Genomic DNA, 20,932 nt, shown 5'->3' on the forward strand with positions numbered 1-20,932 from the left:
CTCTGATAAGGCAGGACTCCTCCTCATCAACTGAGTCTCTGCCAAAATGAAACAAAATCTAAAGCTTCAGAGGAATAGATCGTTTTTCTTCCTGATTACGTGTCAGAACTCTTCTAAACATAGGTTGGGGACCAGTGGTTATCAGCACTGGGTGCAGCCAGGCTGTCCCAGCTGCACCACAGACAACCAGACTTTGGAGCCGCATTTCAGGCTCCTTGCACGCCCATGGCCAGAGGGAGCACAGAGAACACATACATTTATATTTAATAAAGTGTGTTCCTGTCCTGCCTTAGCCCCACTTCACAAGCCCAGCTGTCACACCTGGATGTAGAAAATGCAATAAACCAGCAATATGCTTTCAAAAAAATATTTATTAGCTCAATAAAGTGACCTGTTGTTGCTGCTGTTGCCAGATCAAATTTGGAGAAACCCCAACACTCCAAGCGCCCGACTCCTTCCAGCCGGAGACAGTGTGAGACACACAGGCCCTGGGATGGGACCTGGTGAGAGCTGCAGCAAGTGGGGTGGCTGAAGGAGAACTGGGGGGTCAACCACCCCGTTACAGAACAGCTGCTTGAACCCAGCAGGGAGGGAATGGCAGCGTCCGGCTCCCGCGGGATGCTGGGGACTGGGGACAGCAGGGTCCCCCCTCGTGAGGAAGTGTGAGCTCCCCAGAGCGTGGCCGTGGGGTTCAGCTCTGCACGCTCCGCAGCACGGCTCTGCCATGCAGAAGAAGCTTCCCAACCAGGGCTTTGCTTAAAAATCACTGTTGGCTTAAAAAAATCCCAAGAATGGATTTTTTTTTTTTTTTGAGAAAGCTAGAAAAAGATCCAAAATCCTCAGAAGTCACAGCTTTTCTCAGCCCTCTGGGTTCCTCTCTTCCTGCTCCTTCCCCAGCAGATCTGACAACCACCATGACCACTGTCCCAAAAGCTCCCACTTGTTTCTGCCACCCAAAGCCAGCGTCACACACAAAACCCAACCTCCCAGGGCCTGTGCCCACGCTGCCAGCGCCCCTCCTGGTGTCAATGACTGTACACATCCACGGAATTCCTGCTCCTGGCATCCCTCTCCACTCCTGCAGCCCCTGGGGATGGGGAGCAGCCAGCTCCCTGCACACCAGACTCCTTGGGGCAGCTTCCTTTTGCTACCGCCTTCTCCCTGCTCCTGCCCACTCCTCCAATGGACACAGCTCCAGCTGTGCCTGCCAACGAGGCTCAGCTGATGACCCAGAGCAGGAAAACTATTCCAAGAGAACAGGGGAGGAAAGCTTTATAAAAAAATAAGCTCTTTTTTTCTTCCCTCCTCCAAACAAGGCAGAGCATTTCTGCCTTTCCCTTCTCCGGGCATCCTTCCTCCCCCCTCCTTCCCTCTGACCTGAACCTCCTTGCTCCCGACACGAGCCGCTCTGAGTCTTGTTAGCCCGCGCCCCTCATGACACCGCTCCTCGTCCCACAGCGCAGCCAGAGAAGAGGCAGTTCCCCCCAGAGTGGCACGGCCAGCGTCCCTCCAGGCAAGTCCCCCCCTCACTTCTGCTCCGCCTCATCAGCCACTGCAGTCACCTCGATGGCGGCGGCAGCATGCTCGTCCCCCGGCGGCCTCAGTGGCACCGGACGGGACAGTCACGACCGTGCTCCCACTGGGAGCTATTTGTGTCACATTCTGGATGGTCGTGCCAAGTCCTGGCAGCGTCAGGAGCTGGAAGGGGCTCACCACCTTCACCACCGTGCTGCCGTCCTGGACTGCAGCCGTGCTCAGCACCGTCAGGTTGGAAGCGTCCGGGTGGATCTCCACTGTGCCGGGGAAGGTGGAGCCAGCAGATGCCAGCACCGTGTACCCCCCCAGCAGAGGGGAGGCCGGGGAGCTGGCAGCGGGGGGCTGGGCTGGGGTCTTCCCCATCACCGAAGGCGGGAGGGCTGAGACCACTTTGCCAAGAGGGAGGTTGGCAATCTGGGAGACTGGCACGCCGGGGGTGACAGCGAGCTGCGCCGGCTGGGACAGGACTTGGGAGGTGATGGCAGCTGGTCCGGAGGTGGCCCTGGTCAGCCTGGGGCGTTTCAGAGGGGTGGGAACGGAGACGGGTGTGAGGGTCATCAGGACGTTGTTGAGATGCTGCGATTTGTGCTTCAGCTCCTTCGCTCGCTTGCGGTGCTCATCACACTGCTGCTCCAGAGCTGGAGAGAGAAGAGGTTTTGGCTCAGCCTGGATCCTGGACAAGCTTCCCAGAGGCCTGTGGCAACACCTGGTGCGGCTGGTTTAACAAACACCAGCTTTAACACAACCCCCACTTTCTCAGCCCAAAAGAAAAGGTGCTGGCAGTGATGCCTGGTGCCACACTGCTGTGTCCAGGACATACCTGCCAAATCCCGTGTGTACTGCTCCCTCGAGCGATCCATCTGGCACTTGTGGCTGGCCAGGACCTTCTTGACAAGATCCAGCATCCCAAAGTTCTGGACTACGTTGTTGAGTAAAACAGCATCTTAAAAACAAGACACAGAATCTTTGAGGAAGCAAAATTCCCTGTGCAAACTATTTGTGGCTTGGCAAAAGCCACACGAGAACAAAACATGTCCAGCTGAGACAGCCAAAATCTGCAGGAGGGTAACTCAAGAGGCTGGAGAAGAGGAGAAGGCAGAAGCCATGAGAAAGGGTAAGAGGTCACTAGCGTGTAAACAGTCCTCTCCTGCCTAGCAGGGGTGATAAAAAATTGGCTGGCACAGTAGCTGCTTGCTGCATCATTATCCCAATGGCCTGAATTCCACCTCAGTTCCCAAGCCAAGTGCTCCTCCAGACCTAGAGCCAGCAGAGAGGAAGCCCCAGGCATGGGGAATTGGAGACCTGAGGTCACCTAAAGCATCCCCAAGTGCAGCTTTCCCAACAATCAGCCAGAAATGAGATTTTTTTATGATGAGCTATGTCCCTATCATGCCAACCAGATACCTCTAAGGATAAAAAAATCCACAAGCCCCCCTCCCCAAGATGACCTGTGTCCAGGTCCTTACCCCCGAGCTGCAGCGGGGGATCCTGTGCTCGCTGCTGCAAGCCCTTCATGGTCTCCACCAGCTCCTGATGGAACTCATGGATCACTTCTTCCAGGAGACCACTGTCCTTCAGACCTTGCCAGAAAGCAAAGGTGTCCTCTGAAGAGAGAGAAAGCAAGGGAGAACCTCAAAATCCTCAGCGGGATTTTATGGTGATCTGCTGTGGGTTCCCTGTGGACACCCCTGTAGGGGTGCAGTCCTGGCAGGCTGGGAGAGACCCCCGAGGTCAGGGGGCTGGGGCAAAGCCCACCCAAAGCATGGACCCAAAGGAAAAGGATATGCTCTCCCCATTCCTGTCCCACACCAACAGGACATTTTGCTACAGCCAGTAGCACCAAGGAGAATGATTTCATGACCCCTCTGATAAGATTTTTTTTCCCTAGAGCCATTTGGCCCTGGCTTTGATATATTAGTGCTTGGAAACAACTTCATCCCAAGGTTGCTGCAGCCAGCCTGCACACCAGTGGGGTATAACACAGTGCTATTCCTTAAGCAGAGAAGGAATAATCCCAGTGGAGGTTCATGCAAAGCTGCTCTGGTAAGAGGGTCCTTCCTGCTCCTTACCCTGCTGCTTCCCTCTTTCCACACATCTCCTCCACCCAGCGAGCCCTGCAGGATCTCAAGCCATACCTCCAATGCTGGTGCTCCAATCGCTGACATCCTCACATGTTTCTATGGTTATTGTAGCTGGGGATCCGTTCACTGCAACCAATAGCAGAAAAGAAGAGAAAAAATTCCCAGGTCCTGATTTTTCCCTGTATTTTCACAGGCTGTTTCCAAGGCAAGCACTCCCTTGCTGAATTTCTGTGACTTCTCCTTTACATTGCACAGGATCACATCTGTTTGAATGCAGATCTCAATGCTGAACAGAGACGCCCAAGTGGTTGCTGTGCCAGCTGTACTTATTTTTCTACATTGGAGTGCAATCCCCAGGGATTACTCCTGCAACCTTTGCAGCACAAGAACACATGCTTGAGAGTAGCATTTCCCTCCCGCTCCCCCCTGCAAACACACCAGCACTGCTCAGGGCAGAAGTCAAACAGATTTAGAGTCTGATTTTTCTGGCAGCCCTTTTTACCAAGCCACTGTTTGTCTGGAGGGTTTCTAAAGCCTCCAAGGGAAGAGCAGCCCCCCACTGCACAGGGATGCAGGGGGATCCCTCCTTCCCTCCAGCTCTGCCAAATCTCAGCAGTTTTGTTACCATAGAGCCAGGGAACAGGCGTCATTCATGCTGTGCGCAGGAGCAGGATGGATGGGAATCTGGCCAGAGCCCCACGGAGCTGTGCAGAGCCTTTGGAATGCTCAGTTGCAGCCATTAAATCCAGTCCCTCTGCTCCTTTACTCTGCAGCTTTCAGGGCTCTGGTTATTCCAGCACAGCCCAGCAGCATGGGAAATGTGTCCCATTGGTGAGCTCATGTTTAACAGGGGGAGCTTGGAGTGGGCTGGGCTGTGCATCAGCAACAGCCTCCCCAGCACAACACCAGGATGTGGTGGATGGGTGCTCTGCAGAGCCAGCCAAGGGGCTTAGCCTGTCCCAGAGGCACCACCAGGAGCTCAGGGTGTGGGGCACTTTGGGGGCTGTTCTTAATGCTCAAGAGCAAAAGGAGTTAAATACAGAAGCATTGCAAAATTAGAACTCTTTCCAATGAAACAGTTGCCTCTGCTATTAGAGGTCAAACTCATAAAATCAGAGAATGGGTTGGGTTGGAAGCGACCTCAAAGCTCATTTCATTCCAACTCCCTGCCATAGGCAGGGACACCTTCCACTAGACCAGATTGCTCCAAGTGCTGTCCAACCTGGCCTTGAACACTCTCAGAGACAGGGCAGCCACAGGGAGCTTGGTTATGTGGCATTTGTGTGCTTTGATGCGTCACAGCCCCTGCTGAGGCTGAGGAATGGCTGCACATACCATCGGCAGAGGCGGGAGTCAGAGGGATGTACTCTGTCGATGTCTGGCTGGTCAGGGACACCCTGGCTCCAGTCAGGTCAATTTTGGTGCTCCGGCAGGTGTTGGAACAGACCTTTGTGTGCTGGTAGAAATCCAGCTCTCCTGAGTCCATGATTTTCCTGAAAGACAGGGAGCAAGCACAAGGACAGGCACATCAGCAACAGCCAAGAGCTCCGAGATGCAGCTCCTGGCAGCCTTTACCCCAAACTTCTGAGTCCCAAAAAGCCAGGAGAGCAGGCAGAGCCAACAAAAGCCCTTACTGGGACTGATTTACTCATTTCTTGAGGGAGGAAAGGCAAGAGACAGCCTCTATCTGGTCCCACTGGCACATCCCCTCTGAAGCTGGAACTTCCAAAGGGTCAGCTGGAATCTCAGTTCAGGGTGAGATCACAGGGAGCCTCTTCCTTACCTTTTTAACTCGACAGCTCAAAAGGAGACAGGACACAACCCAATTTATAAACTAAAATCAGGTCTCTTATCTCATTCAAAGGGGGTGGCAACACTGGAACACAGGATCTTCCCATCCAATAACGCTGTCTCCAAAGCATCCCCAGGCCTTGCTGGCCAACAACCACCTAAGCTTCCCAAGATTTGCTCCCATGGGCTGCTGGGTTTGCCTTCAGACATTCCTCCTGAAGGTTTTTTCCCCCCTCTCAAAGCCCTGCCTTGACAAAGCCTAAACCTATTATGCAAAATTTACAAGGAGCAAAAGCTGCTTAAAAGGAATACGGGAGATGCCTGCACTGAAGCAGAAGAACACAAGGAAAGGCAATGTCATCGTGTGAAAAGAGCACAAAACCACTGACAATTCCTGGGGAAAGAGGTGATTCTTTTTTACCCTGCCCAAAGGCAGAAAAAGACTTTAATTAAATCACAGTCTCAGGCTGGTGTTCAGGAGGACCATACAAGAATTGAATTACTGTAGTTAAGACTAGAGAAGAGAAATGCTTGCAATAGAGAAGCTTTTTTTTTTTTTGCCAACGACTTATTTAGAAGTGATGTCAAGCAGGAGTGCTGCAACCAGAGCATTAGCGATGACCAGACTGATTTCATTTGGTGGGTCATGCTGAGAATCCACAGACAGCATGGCCCAGCCACCAAGAGCCATTAAAATTTCCAGTGTCCTTACACCAGCTGGAAACTCAGTGTGGTTCAAGTCCTGAAAAGACCAGAGAAATATTTCTTGCCCCAAATTATTCCCTAGGCACAAGGACAGAACAAAGCCATTGGACTGACCACATTTGGGGCCAGGCCATCATTAAGACAAATGTTTAGTGGTTCATTTGCTCCCTCAGCAGCAAAACAGCCATTCCAAAGGCTCTGTTCCAGCCCACCACAGTCCCCCAGAAGGAAGTGTCCAGAGATACAAAGGAAGGGACTAACCGGAGCATGATCCCGTTCATCCGGATCGCCCGCTTCCAATCCTTCAAGGTCGACTTGCCTGCCAGGTGGACAAACTCCTTGGGGCTGATTAGGTGATCATGAAACTGCAAAAGGCAGGGGTGCAACATCAGAGCCACAAGCCATAAACAAGCCAAGGGTGCCCTGTGAGCAGGGTTCAGCTGGAACCCAGCGGCGTTTCCCAGTGCCCGGCAGCGGCTGCAGCCTCCACGTGCCACTGAACACCACCAAAACAGATGGCTGCCAGCCACTCCCCCCCCAGGAAACATTGCCCAAGTTGGAAAGATTAAAGCCAAACACTGCTGTCACAGATGGTTAGTTAACAGCTGCTCCAAGTCAAGGGTTCAGGGGTGTGTGAGTTTGGAGCTGCCCAGCTCAGGCAGGACAGCTGGGGAAACACCTATAGCTTGTGCAAAGTATCATTAACAGCAGGGAGCTGCTCACACTCCCACTAGCAATGGACTCTGTGAAAGCTGGGCTGCACTGGTAACATTTGGGTCCAGGGGCACGTTATGCCCCATAGGAGAGAGGGAAGAAACCCATTTGGTCTTTGATTTTCTGTTCCCAAGCCCAACTATCGGTATCAGGGAACCTCTGGCCTCTCTGGCAGCACACACCCACTGCTCCTGAAAACCAGCTTCAGGGAGCTGGCACGCACCGTGCCAACTCTTCCCTTCCTTTTATTGCCCTACACACCCAGCTGTGCCTGAACCCACACGCTGACCTAACAGCAACCTGCAGAATCACAGAATTACTAAGGGTGGAGAAAACCTCCAAGATCCTCAAGTCCAACTGTGAACAAGGCAGTTCTCTAGGGAGTTGCCTTACAGCCCATCCCAAAGGATTTCCCAAATCCAGGCCACCTCTTTTCCATGGCCATGTTGACCAACATAGAGTAACTCACTGTTACTGCGAGAGAAACTGCATCTCTGAACAAGGACAAGGGCTTCAGTGCAGAGAGGGTGGATTTTAGGAGGCAGCAGCATTACCTGCAGCAGCATCTATCCTCTGCCTCAGGGACAGAGGAGACCAACTCTCCAGGGAAGAGCAAGGACTATCCTTTAGGAGCCCAAGGAGACTCTCCCTCATCAGGGTATTGTTTAGGCCCTCCCTCATCAGGGTATTGTTTAGCCTGTGTACAAATGCCAGCAATGACTCACTCGTGGCATGTCTCTCTGAATTCATGCAAATTTTAACCATGAGTTACCCAGGACACAGCAGCAACTCTTCAGTAGGTTCCCAATCAATAAATTCCTCGAACTATCAACTTTCCAACTGAGCAGACACTGCAAGTGCCCAAATTTCTTAAACTTCTCAATAACACATTAAATTGAGGCACCATCTCTCCAGCCAGAACTACACAATTTGGTCAAGACAAATACCAGGTACCCCAGCACCAGGAAAACATCATCCTTTCCCACCATGACATGATTCTGATGCAAAGCAGCTGATGAAAATTCATCACAACCAGGACTAGCCAGGAAATCCACTGCTGGCCCTCTGTTCTCACCTGCACACACTTCACATTGATCCCAGGGCACACAAACTTCCTCCAGATGAGGTTGGCTTTGCTGTCCCCGCAGGTGATGGGGTAGACAATCTCTGCCTCCAAACTGTCCTCATCTTCAGCCATCTTCACTTCTCACAGGGATCAGCGGAAGAGACAGATCAAAGAGAAACATGATGCAACGAGAGTTTTGAAACTCAGGAATAAAAAAAAAAAAAGTAGATGATGCATGGGTGAGGTGTGCTGGGGTTTATGGGCACCACTTGCACTTTGCTATTAAAGCATCCAAACACCCAAATTTGTCAGGCGAAACAGCCCAGGCAGATTTATGCCAATCCAGCTGCAGCTGAGCACAGGGAATATGGGAAGTCAACCATTTGTGATAAAAAAGAATGATGTCATCTGGGTGGAGTCACCCTTGGTTTTAAAGTAAAACTGGTTAAGTCAACTCCGGCTCAGCTGATCAATCTTTGCTTCCTAAACTCACTTTCACTTGCAACCAAAGCCAGCAAGTTGCTGCAAAACTGACATCCCCGTGGCAAGCTGGAATGGCAAGAGCCAGGGATGGCCGGATACAGGGACTCACCACGGACCAGGAGAGGGCAGCAGCAGCCCAGCCAGCTGCTGCCAGCTCCCTGCTGGTCACCGAGCCCCCCTGGATGCTGGGAGAGCATCCCCAAGGCCCATAAGAGAACACCGGAGCCCCAGCAGCTCTGCACAGCAGTGTTTGGACTGTCCCATCTGACACCAGCACAGGGCTGTGGCACACCGGGGTGGTGGAGCTGGCACCAAGGGGCTATGGAAAGAGCTGACCTACCTAGAACCGCTTCCTTCAGGTCTGTGGAGGCTGTGAAGGCGGCAGCAGCTGCAGCAGCTGCATTTTCCGTCTCCAGAGTGTCTTCGTTGATGTCACCGCTGGGAAGAGAGGCAGAGGCATTCTTAAGCCATGTGGCCGTGCCACCCCCCCACCCGATGCCCTGTGGAGACATTGCCTCAGAAGTCCCTCAGATCACATTTTCCCACAAGAGCTGAGAGTCAGCTCTGGGTTTGGGAGGCTCAGCTCCATTTTTTCATGTGGCAATGAAGAACCCCACAGCATGCAAGCCCCTGTCAGCAGCCTGGCCAGCTCTCTCTTGCCTCCCCTTTAATCCCAGCCCTGTGGATCTGCCTCCTGCCCAGCCCATGCTGGAGAGCTGGCATGGAGGGATGCTGTCAGCACAGCCCTTTGCTCAGAAGTCACTGCCAGCCGTTGGCAGCTTTGCCTGAGATTTCCCCAGGAAAAACATGTGTGAGACATGCTGCTGCTGTCTGGGCAATGGACTGGCTGAAGCCCCCAGTATGCAGGATGCTCCAGGGGAGTAGGACCTCAAGGAGCCACAGAAACACTATAAAGGAATTGGACAAACCCCAAGAGCAGATCTGTGAGCAGAGATAACATAACAGGAGCTATAGACACTTGCAATCCAATCTCTGAGCCTCTTAAAATTTGATATATCCATGATATTCATTAATAGCTGGCTATCCAACTGCTTCCATTCCCCCCACTGAAATATCTGTCTTCTCTGGGTGCTTTGCACATGGACTCACACAGTGACACAGCGCCCACTCCCTTGCTGTTCTCCCATCCCAGCTCTCACTGTGGCAATATGGAGCCCCAAGCCCCTCCAAGGAGCTTCAGTGCACACTCAGAGGGAAAAGGCACTTCTGGTTGTGATGTGGGACATGCTCCTCACCCCCTCAACTTTGGAGGTGAGGTCCCGATGGGAGGGAGCCCACATTGGTGCCCTTATGGATCCCACCTGGACATCACAGCCAGCACTCAGCAGGGACCATTCCTAATGGGTGTTCATAGAAACACAGAATGGTTTGGGTTGAAAGGGCCCTTACAGTTCATCTCATTACAAGCCCCTCCCATGGGCAGGGACACCTTCCACTAGACCAGGTCGCTCCAAGCCCCATCCAACCTGGCCTTGAACACTTCCAGGGATGGGGCAGCCACAGCTTCTCTGAACACCCTGTGCCACGGCCTCACCACCCTCACAGGGAACAAATTCCTAATGCCCAATCTAAGTCTACCCTCCCTTTAAGATGTGTGTTTGGTGTTGTTACTGAACCTGACTAATTGCTGCAGAAAGCTTGACCTGCAGGGGCAGGGGGAGAAATACAATTAGCTTTTCACATACTTTGGCATATAAACTCCCTAGGAAGACTCTAGAGAGAAAATTCACCTGTAACCTCCCTCCGTTTGGTACCATGGGTGAATTAAAAGACAGTCCTAGTGACTCACTGGCAACCACATTTCTCACTCACAGTGGTGCCACAGGGACAAGGAAATTCAAGAGCAACTTGTTTTTCATTCTGGGCTCCTAACACACAGCTCCAGGGTGGAACTGCAGCTTCAAAGCATCTCTCCCCTCAGCAGCTGCAGGGCAGGTACCTGTGGGGAGTAGCACAGAGATAAGGAAGGCGTGGGCGGCAGCTCAGCCTCACCAGGTGAGTGGCTTGGAGATGCTGCTCCAGAAAGAGGGGAGACAGCTCTGCTGTGACAGAAAGGAGATGGACACAACACTGCCTCTGCAGCTCACAGCCACCACCAGCCCAGAGCCCTAGGAGAGCATGGGGAGGGTAACTTGGAAGGACTTGAAAAGATAAACTCTGAGCTAAGGCATTTGCATACAGGTGATTATTACACAAGTGGCAGCAGTCTGACAGAAGAATTCTAACCAGGAGTTTTTCATCAGTTTGCTGCTGGGTTCTTGCATTTCTCCTGGCGAAAGGCAGCAGCAGCACTTCAGCCAGGTGCCAGAGGCAGCAGCGCCCTCTGGCATGCAAAGTCCTGACCCTGACCTGCCTCCAGATCAAGAACCTCCACCAACTTACCCAGAAGAAACCCCCCAGCAGAAAGTCGGCACCTTTCAGAACTTCCTCCAGAACTCCACCGCATGTGCTCTGAAAAATGACTGAAAGGCACAACTGGATGGGGAGGAATAACCCAGCCCACGCCTTAAACCTCCAGAGGCAAACAAACAAACCAACTCCCAGCTTGTAGGAAAAATTCAAGCAACTGAAGTCTGTGTCTGCCATGGACATGTGGGGGAGAGAAAACCACAAAAAAAGGCGAGTGTCTCCACACTGTTTCTCCCATCCATTCCAGGGAAACAGACTGAGGCAGATGCAAGAGAAAACACAAACATCTTCCAAGTCCCAGAGTGCAGCCCCCCAGCTGGTCCTGCCTTTGCCAGTTGCCATGACGAAGGCAGGGGAGGATGGTTCTCATCTTCCTCCCCAGGAGGATCCATGAACCAGATGGGAAGAAGAGAAGAAAGCACGTGCAGGTAACTCAGCGGGCTGGCATCTCCTTTCTTTTCTGCTCCTGCCTTGCCTGGAAACTTGAGAGAGAAAAGTCTCCCCCAGAATCCTGTGCTGATCAGAAATACAAGTGCCTCATCAGAGAACCAAGCACAGCTCCCCCCCTATCACAGACCAAAGAGAAAAGCTTCTTGCTCATTATTATTTTCCCATTTCCCTCAGCCTTTTCCTTAAGAACACATGAACTAATTAAGCTCTTAACAATTGGCTGTATAGAGGGTTTTTTTAATAGCAAACCCATACCCAGATGAACACTAGAAAAAACCACCAACCCCCAAGCTGAGTTTGGTTAAAGTGTCACACAAGGCAAGTTGAAAGCTCCCCAAGTGAGTGGTGACCAAGCCAACACGAAGGGACCTCAGCCTGTGCCTGCAGCTGCTCTCCTGACACCAGCTGGGGCTGCAGAGGGAAATCAGAAGGAAAGGGAGCCAGCACCACTGTGCCATTGACCCAGGAGGAGCAGAGCCTGGTGGAGGCAACTGCCCAAGGCCAGAGAGAGACCATGGGTGGCTCGTGCTGCCACCTACCAGCAGCCCCACTGCCCTGCTCAGTGGGAGGAGTCGGGCAGGTTTTACTCTGTGACCCCAAAATTCACATCCTTTCTATTAACCCGTTACCATCCCCAAGAATGGGGGAGCAAAGAACCTGTCCAGAGGCTCTTCTCCAGAGAGGTGCATGGAAAACCCTCAGGGAATCTCTTCATACCTTCCAAGACATCTCTGCTCATAGCTGCGACTAAATGAAAGCATTCCTCTCTGTGCTGTGTAGAGCTGTCCTGCTCCTGACCATCCAGGGGACACTGGGAGGATGAGAAAAGGTTTCCAAAGAAAAACAGGAAGGGAACTAAGAGTGAAAGGAAACCAATTGATGGAGCCAGCCTCTGCCATGATCCATTCCCCCAGACAACACCACAGTGTTGCACATGGGTCTGTAGAGGCTCAGAGCCACATTACAACCAGGAACCATTCTGCATCCAAGAGCAGCCACATCCCAAGTGTCACATCTGGCTGCTTCTCCACTGAGGGAAACAAGGGAGTCTCCATGGGACAGAAAATAAGAGGAGTAGAGCCCTTCTTCCCCACCATCACTGCTCTTCTGGGAATTAAAAAGATTCTTGGAATCACTCACAGACCCAGGGTGTGGAGGAAGAGCAGGGCAGATCCTGCCCATCCCGGCACCAACAGCTCTTGCCTCTGCCTGTCCCTGCCCATTCTTCACCAAAAAATCATCTATTAATGGGCTTTATCTCAGTTGGAGTAGCACAAGAGGAATGACACCTGGACTGAAACAAATGCTGTCACCTTCTGCCCTGCCCAAAGCCCCAGGGCACTGACACAAAGACATGTTTGAGAAAAGGAGACAAACATCTTGTTGAGAGAATAAACAGCCACTCAACACCCACTTATTTCAAACAAACCTGCCTGGATGCAGCTCCAGGTGTGAACTTGGATTTTCTGCCCACTCAAAGAGCAAAGCACAAAAACGGCTCTGGGCTCTGTCCCACCCAAAAAACCATAGAGAAATAAAGCAAAGAGCCCATTGCTATGTGGGCCTCCAAGGGCACCAGGCAGGCTCTTTGGCCACAGCCACCCTGCCACTGACCAGACCTGAACAAACAGCAGCCTTGAATCCGTAATGCCAACAAAAAAGGCAGCAATTGGGCAAAACAGCTGCACTTAAACAATCAGACACGTTCACTCGGGTTTTTTGAGCAGCCTCTCCATTCAGGGCAACAATGTTTCAAGGACACCTCTCTCACTCCTATTGCTGGCAGTGGAGGTTCCTGCAGAGCTCAGCCAAAAACCAGCCAACCCCAAACCTCCCCCACCTTCAGGGAAGGGGAGCTCAGCTGCAGCACCCTCAGCCTGGTGCGGACTGACTCGTCTGCTGGAGTCCAGAGCTTAGCAAAGCCATCATGAAATAGCAGAAAAGCACTGATTTACCTACTGGTGTACTGTTCCAACCAGATTTGTGTCCTCTCCAACATCCACGTCCACTCAGGAAAAGGTATTTGGGGTTGGAATTTTTTCACCCCCTCAAAAGAGGGAAAGAGCCTGTTCTGCTCAGAGCTGCAGAGCTCTGGGCATGGGAAGCCCTAGCAAGGAACTGGACACTCCGTGGCCACCACTGAGGTCCCCACAGCGAGCAGTGATGCAGGAGGAAGCCGTGGGGGATCAAATCCCAGCCTACAATCACGCGTGGGAGGGTTTCCAGCACATCCCCTCAGCATGCACCGACCCTGTCTCTTACCCGTGCTGGGACAGGTTGGTGGTGACCAGCACTGTCTTCACCTCCTCCATGCCGCCGCCATCCACCGCGCCGTCCGGCGTGGTCACCACCACCACCTCCTCCATGTGGACACTGACGTCCGGCGTCGCCATCGTGGCAGGAGCGGGAGAGCCGTCGGTCACCAGCTGCTTGTGGAGAAATGAGGGGAAGCCCCGTGTGAAAAGGTCTCCCTGCTGAACTCGGTCATGCAGGGATCTTGCGTGTGGTGGGAGCAAGGAGAAAGGGCTGGAGGGGCTCCACACTTCTAAGGAGAAGAGGATGGGCAAATTCCCAAGTGCTCCATCCCAGGAGGAAGGGTGAGGGGAAGCTCAACCCAACACACGCTGTGCAGGCTGGGTGAGAATGACAGGCATGGGTGGGACCAGGGTGCAGGAGGTAAAGGGCAGAGTGTTAAAGAGGTGCAAAAAAAAAAATGTTCCTGGCATCCACCACAAACTCTATGAAGATAGTCAGTTTGAAGGTGCATTTCCAAATGTATTTCAAACTATCTCACGATTTCACACTGTTGGAGGAGCTTGTCACTGTCTCCTCCACAGTAAAACAAGGACTCTTCCCTCCTCCAAAGTCACACACAAAAAAAAAAAAATCAAATTAAAAAAGCACATCAAGCCTGCAGAAACAGTGACATCTGGAAACTATTTCAAAGTGTGCATTTCTAAAAAATCAGCAATAGATGTAAGGCAGCACTCCCTCTCCAGCTCTCTTGGAGCTCCTTTAGGAACTTAAAGAGACTCTAAGGTCTCCTCAGAGTCTTCTTTTCACTTCTCCAGCTCTCTCAGCCTGTCTCCAGAGCAGAGGTGCTCCAGCCCTCAGAGCATCTCCATGACCTCCTCTGGATTCGCTCCAGCAGCTCCAGATCTTTCTGATGATGGGGGCCCTAGAGTTGGATGCAGCACTGCAGGTGAGGTCTCACCTGAGGAGAGCAGAGAGGGAGAATCCCCTCCCTCGCCCTGCTGCCCACATTGCTGGGGATCAGCCCCAGGTAAGGAGAAATTGGTGCCTACAAAGCATCTCCTATAGCCCTGGTGCAGTCCATACAGAGACAGGTAAGGGAACACTGCCCAGGGTGTTCAAGTTCAGACCCTCACGGAGTACTCCAAGCAGTGGCACAGAGCACAGCAGAGATGCCACTTGGCTCTCACCACTTCCCCAGGCCACGGCTGGAACAGGGCACTGATCCAGCATCTCCAGTGTGACTTAAAACCAAGTTCACGCCCTGCAGAATCACCTGCCTGACCCACAGGGACATCATGAGGTGATCTTTACCTTCACAGAGCTCACAGGGTTTATCTGAGGTGGACTGGCCCCTATGTGCCAGCCCACCACAAAAGCCACTAGCAGAAGCACTTCAGTTTTCACAGCAGCATGGATGCTCAGCTGCCTTCGGCTCAACCACTCCAATTTTTGTTGGCACTCTATCCCTACCCTTGTCCTTCATTTTGGGGTAAAACCCCTCCCACAGCATTAGCATCACTCACAATGGCCCTTGAGCTGGTAGCCAGTTTCAGGATGCTCCGGACATCCTGCCCTGCATCATGGGATTGAACTCCACGTGTGTTGCTCAGATGCCTCTGGGCAGGAACCAGCATTGAATAGAGAAAAAGTGGGCTGGAAACATAAGTAATCTAAAAAGTGGCTAAAAACACACCAGCAGTGGGACAGTGGAGGGGGACGAGGGGCAGCCCAGCACTACCAGGATTCAGGGTATCCATGCATGTCCCTCCTGATGCATCTTTCAAGGTGCTGAGAGCATGTCAAGGGCTGTGGGAAAGATTTGGGGTGAAGTGAGGAAAAAATATAAAAGAAAAAAAAGCACAGCACAATTGGGAGAGGTGAGAGATCTTTTTGGGTGCAGCATCAGGAGGGCAGAGACCAGAGAGATTGCACTGGGGGCAGCCAGCAGGGCTGTGCCCAGAGGAGGGATGCAGTATGGATGCAGAGAGCTACTCAGAGAGAGAGGGGATGCATGGGGAAAGCGGCTTCAGAGGGGTTAAACAGAAGTGCACAGGGTTGGGGGGGGGGGGGGTGTCATGGGGGTGCAAGAGGATGCACAAGGGGTACATGGAGGGAGCAGATGGAGAGCAGCACAGGCAGCACGGGTGGGGGGGCTACACGAAGAGGGGGGCACAGGGGGGCTGCAGCTGCACGGGGGTGCGAGGGCACATGCAGGGGGGCTGTGCAGAGGGTGCGTGGGTGGGGGGCTGCCCGGAAGAGAGTGGCAGGGAAGCTGCAAGAGGGTGAAGAGCGGCCTCACGAAGCGGGGGAAGAACACGGAGGGCAGCATAGGGGGGGACACGGAGAGGGGGTGCCCGTGGGGGCTGCGGCTGCACGGAGCGGGGGGTGGGAATGTGCAGAGCGGGGTGCACGGGAGTGGAGGGCGCTGCACGTGGAGGCTGCCCGGGGAGGGTCTCACGGGGGACCCCGGCGCCGAGGCGGGCGGGGGGCGGGCAGGGGGTGCCCCGAGTGTCTTCGCCGTGTGTCCCCCGGCCCCTCGTTGCGAGCGCTCCCGGCGGGCGCGGGAAGGGGGCTGCGGGGGGGTGAGAGGGGCGCGTGGGCGCGCTCCCGCTGGCAGGGAGGAGGAGGAGGAGGAGGAAGAGGAGGAGGAGGAGGAGGAGGAGGCGGGGGGGCCGCGGGGCGGGCGGGCGGCCGGGCGCTGCCGCCGTAACGTCCTGACGCTCCGCAGGGACCCGGGCGGCGCGTGCGGCGGAGGCCCCGCGGCGGGCGAGGCCGCGCCCGGCGCTTACCTCGGGCCGGGGTCCGCGGGCCCCGCTCGGGCTGCGGCGGCGGGCGCTGGGGCCGGGCGGCGGTGGCCGCGGGCAGGGCGGCTGCGGGGCCGGGGGGGAGCGGGGCTCCGCCGCGCGGCTCTCGGGCCCCGCGCAGGCGCACGGCCCGCACCGGCTACCGGGACTTATTTGGCGCGGGCGCCGCGGCCCGCGCTCCCCGTGAAATAGGGACCGGGCGGGCGCTCTGCGCCTGCGCCGCCGCCGGGCGGGGGTGGGAGGGGGCGCGGCGCGCGCCGCCGGGGGTCCCCGCGAGCGGGGTCCTGCGGGGAACCCCCCCGTGCCCCCGTGCGTGCCCCCCGTGCCCCCCCCCGTGCCCCCCCCGTGCCCCGTGTGCGCCCCCCGTGTCCCGTGTGTGCCCCCCTCGTGCCCCCCCCCGTGCCCCGTGTGTGCCCCCCGTCTGTCCCCCGAGCCGTGCCCTGCGTGTTTCTCCTGGTTGCTGCTGCCCCCCGTACTGCCGTGTGTGTCCCCCGTTCCCCGCGTACCCGCCCGTGTCTCCTGTCTGCCCCCGCTCCGTGTACCCCGCGTGTCTCTCTCTGGCGTCCTGCATGCCCCCCGTGTCCCCTGAATGTCCCCCCCCGGGCTGTGTGCCCCATGCGCGTCTCCCGACCGTGCTTCTTGTGTTCCCCCCACGTCCCCTGCGTGTCCGCATCTGGGGTCCTGCACGATACCTTGTCTCCTGCATGTCCCTTTCCCGGCTCCTGCATGCCCCCCATGTCCCATGCATGCCCCCGTGTCCCTTGCATGTCCTTTTCCCAGGTCCTGCATGCCTCCCATGTCCTCTCTGTGTGCCCCCTGTGTCCCCCTCCTTAGTCCTTTGTGGCCCTCATGTCCCCTGTGTATCCTTTTGCCGCGTTCTGCATCCCCCCCGTGCCGCCTGTATGTACCCCTGTGTTCCCTGCATGTTCCCCCTGGGCTGTGTGCTCCCTGTGTGTGTCCCCCAAGCCCTGTGTCTCTCTCTGGCTCTCCAGGGTTTTGTGAAAGCCCTCAGCTGTTCATCGCCGAACACTTTCTTGCACTCCTCCAGGGCTGGTGCAGCCACAGCTTCTCTGGACAGTCTGTGCTGGGGGCTCACCACCCTCACAGGGAAGAGTTTCTTCCAAATATCCCACCTAAACCTGCCTTCTGTCAGTGGGAAGGGATTCCCCCTTGTCCGGTCACTCCATGCCCTTGTCCAAAGTCTCTCCAGCTCTCTTGGAGCTCCTTTAAGCACTGGAAGGGGCTCTAATATCTCCCTGGGGCCATTTCCAGCATTTAAAAAGTGCCCTTGTCCAGTTTGATTCAGCATCTATTTTCCTGTTTGAGCCATCCCCAAGGTGCTGCTGGTCCTTATCAGCACTAAGTCTCAAGCTGTGACTCTGCTCTCTTGTTTCCCTGGCCACCACGAGCTCTCACAGGTTTTGCTGTGAGGCCCAGGGTTTGGGAGACTGAGGAATTTCTCAGGGAGGACTTTTTGCATGATCTTGCCACATTGCACTTCTTCTGTGAGTAGGTGGTTAACACGTTCTGGAAAGAGATGAGTGAGGCCAGAGGCCCCAAAAGTCGTGAGTCCCTTTTGGAAACACTCACTATGTTTCCATTCTGTCAGCTTGTCACAGCTACTGGGTGGGTGGCTTTTCCTGACAGGTGTTCAGGTGGCATTTGGTCTGTTTAGTATTTTTTACACAAATTTCTAATGATCCTGTCTGATACATTTGTGGTGGTTTATTTAATTTTTTTTTTCCCAAGTTTCTTCCTTTCCATTTTTTGTCCCCATGCAAACTAACCCTGCCTGATAAGCAGCTGCCACCTCTATTTCCCTCATGTTCCCCCTCACTTACCAGTCTACGCAGGCTAATACCATCAAAGTGATATTCCACAAGGAATTGTATTTCTCCTTCTCCAAGATAACCAGCGGTAACCAGCAAGGTGAAATCACCCACTGGAAATGGTGACTCCCTTTTCCATGGAAGCCTGTCTGTCTCTCTACCAGCGCCACTGCTGGTGTCTTCCCTGGCAGCTGCATCCTCAGCTCTTCAGTGGGGTTGGACAGCACAGATAAAAGATCCCTTTTTCCACTAAAACCATCTCCCGACAGTGCCCAAGAACAGCAGCCTCATCAACACGGTAAGAAGCAGCAAACCCCCAGTAATGCTGCCCTACTCCAGTTTTCCTGGCAGGCAGTGATCTCTTGGAAAGCAAAACTTGGCTTTTGCTGTCAGATCCCAGGATACAGGAAGGTGCCTGGGCTCTTCCTAGCACAGAGAATGGGATGATTTCACCTCCTGGCACCTGCTCTGCTCCCCGCTCTGCCCCTTTGTCAGTGGGCAGACTTGCCCTAGCCATGGTGCCAGTGAGGCTGCTGAGAAAGGATGAGCTGTTATTTTTCAAACCAAATCACTCCGCAAAATTTCTGGGTTTTGCCTGCCCAGGTGAGCCTCTGCATTTACCTTGGCAGAGTCTCTTCTCTCTTCCCTTCCCTTACTCAGGCACAGCTCAAGCACTTTGTAGGGATCCCTTCAAGAGTTATGTAGAAATTCTGCTTTCTTGACCTGGTTTTGATTTTTGCAGAAGGGATTTTTTGACGTGGGTGTGGAGTGACAGGACAAGGGGCACCGACAGAGGGCAGGGCTATATTGAATATTGGGAAGAAATTCTTTCCTGTGAGAGTGGTGAGCCCTTGGCACAGGGTGCCCAGAGAAGCTGTGGCTGTCCCATCCCTGAAAGTGTTCTGGGCCAGGTTGGGTGGGGTTTGGAGCAACCTGAGGTAGTGGAAGGTGTCCCTGCCTGGGGCAGGGGGTTGGAACAAGATGGGCCTTAAGGTCCCTTCCAACCCAAACCATTCCTTGATTCTATGATTTTTGTGGGTGCTACAGTCTGGTTCAAGCCTTCAGTATTGTGTCTTCAGCACTCAGCCCTGCAGGGCTGCACAGTGGGCTGGGCTGGAAGGTGGTGGGAGCCTCTCCACAATTCCCTCTGATCCTCCCGCCCCATCCTGCCCCAAGAGATCCCATGCCTCTGTGGTTTTCTCCTTCAGATCAAAAAGGATGAAGGATGTGTCTTGAATTAACTGGTTAAAGACCATGCTCAGTCTCATCAATATATCTTGAATTGTGTGGCAGCAAGGACTGTGCCTGTTTTCCTAAGACAAACGCAGAGGTTTACTTTAGTACATCCATATTTTAGAAGAGCCTGGGTTAGTTTGATGCCTTTTCCTGGTCTTGAAATCAAGAGTCATACACGGTTAGAAGGGGAAAAGGGATTTTACCTTGGTATTTATTTTAAGGATCCTTAGGTGTACACATCCAGGTCATATGCATCGAGATGCACCCCGCCGAGTCTATCCCTGTGTCTCTCTCTCTGTGTCTCTGTGTCTCCCCCCCCAACATTGGGTATAACATTATGGGTTTTACTAATTAGCATATCTATCAAAGATTCCCCAATGAGAGGCTCTAGTGAGCCCCTCTCCCCAAGGAACCTTCCCCTGGATGGTTCTATCTTGGTTTACAGAATGTGTTCTGGAGAGGACCTTGGGGTCTGGGGCACACTGATCCCTAGCTACAAAGCTTCTAAAATGTTTAGTCTCTCGGCTTGACAAACAAGTCCAAGAATGTAGGGAAAAAGCACCAGGAATACAGAAGTTGTAAAAAGGTATAACAGGGGTATAAAAGAAAAGGCAAAAATCTTCATGGCATCAAGTTGACTGTATCAAATCTCAGAGGAAAAGTGAGCAATGCTGCGTTTGCAGTCAGGTCATTATCTCCAGAATCAGGAAGGTCACGCTGCAAAAATAGAATTCCTGTTTGTGCGAGCAGCAGCGTCCTGAGGACACACGGGAAAAGCATCGGGCATGGGCTGCTCTGCTATTGCCACCACCATGATAGCGCCTGGCACTGTCCTGGCACTGATGTGGCACTGTCCTCCCTGCCCTTACAGAACACCGCCCTGGGAATGAAAATTTACCCCCCTGCCGTCCCCTTGGTTTGTCTCTTTGTGCACTGAGTGCTGCTGAGTTCTGTGGGAAGTCTCCCACACTGGTTATTTTGATGGGATTGCAAGATGTGGGACAGCCCATGAGGGCGCTGCTATCTCAATATCCCTTCAAGGACAGGGAGGACAGTGGCCAGTGACATTGGGTGCTGCTTGTGGTGGCAAAAGCGCCCTGCAAAAGGCAAGTAGAGGATCCTTCCCCCAGCAGCGGGGAAAGCAGCCAGGCACCATCCCCCCACATGTCCCTGTGGATTACAAACTTTTCAGTTTGTTTTCAGTTGCAGCTTTAGGACATTTTTGTGTACCTGGCCCAGGGCTGGGACTTGGAGCATTGGCCATGCAGGGTCTCATGGGCTGGGGTCCCTCCTCCCTGGGAATTACAGCCCTGCTCCCTCTCGCTCTGTCCAGCCCCAGCTGGATCCTTTCTCAGGAAAAGCTCATGAAGGAAGCGCTGGAGTTTTTAATAAAGAAGCTTATGTGTTTTGTAGAACTGCATTTGTTGTATTTGTAACTGCCTTATATCTTTTTTGATCTTCCTGTGTAAGGACTTTGCACACCCTCACTCCCAGCCACAGGGGGTGGCAGCAGGACCCTCATTCAAGCATTTATTACTTTGTCCCACTGAG

At 53.7% G+C, this 20,932-nt stretch overlaps 1 protein-coding gene across 3 annotated transcripts; it reads right to left on the reverse strand.

Moving 5' to 3' along the window:
* Positions 1 to 351: 351 nt before the first annotated feature.
* Positions 352 to 16,354, reverse strand: GMEB2 (glucocorticoid modulatory element binding protein 2). 3 transcript variants are annotated; one of them, XM_039563301.1, is made up of 10 exons: positions 16,302 to 16,354; positions 13,519 to 13,682; positions 8,717 to 8,814; positions 7,903 to 8,030; positions 6,375 to 6,478; positions 4,953 to 5,110; positions 3,672 to 3,743; positions 3,003 to 3,140; positions 2,357 to 2,479; positions 352 to 2,174 (listed from the first exon to the last, which is right to left on the reverse strand). In XM_039563301.1, the coding sequence occupies exons 2-10, from the start codon at positions 13,647 to 13,649 to the stop codon at positions 1,546 to 1,548; spliced, it is 1,581 nt and encodes a 526-aa protein (XP_039419235.1). In that variant the 5' UTR covers positions 13,650 to 13,682; positions 16,302 to 16,354; the 3' UTR covers positions 352 to 1,545. The 3 variants fall into 3 exon arrangements, with proteins under 3 accessions (XP_039419235.1, XP_020439523.2, XP_019139910.2); XM_020583934.2 differs by lacking the exon at positions 16,302 to 16,354 and adding an exon at positions 15,206 to 15,465; XM_019284365.3 differs by lacking the exon at positions 16,302 to 16,354 and adding an exon at positions 15,036 to 15,159.
* Positions 16,355 to 20,932: the final 4,578 nt, after the last annotated feature.

The sequence above is a fragment of the Corvus cornix genome, chromosome 20, assembly GCF_000738735.6.
Source record: "Corvus cornix cornix isolate S_Up_H32 chromosome 20, ASM73873v5, whole genome shotgun sequence".
NCBI classification, from domain to species: domain Eukaryota; kingdom Metazoa; phylum Chordata; class Aves; order Passeriformes; family Corvidae; genus Corvus; species Corvus cornix.

What these genes read in the sequence shown, in the direction of transcription:
- GMEB2 (XM_019284365.3), bottom strand. Translation starts at nt 15,146, where the DNA reads ATGCTGGTTCCTGCCCAGAGGCATCTGAGCAACACACGTGGAGTTCAA. An exon ending in TCAATGTGAAGTGTGTGCAG is followed by an intron (nt 6,479 to 7,902) that starts GTGAGAACAGAG and finishes TGCCTTTTGCAG; the next exon opens with TTTCATGATCACCTAATCAG. An exon ending in TCCCCCGCTGCAGCTCGGGG is followed by an intron (nt 2,480 to 3,002) that starts GTAAGGACCTGG and finishes CTTGTTTTTAAG; the next exon opens with ATGCTGTTTTACTCAACAAC.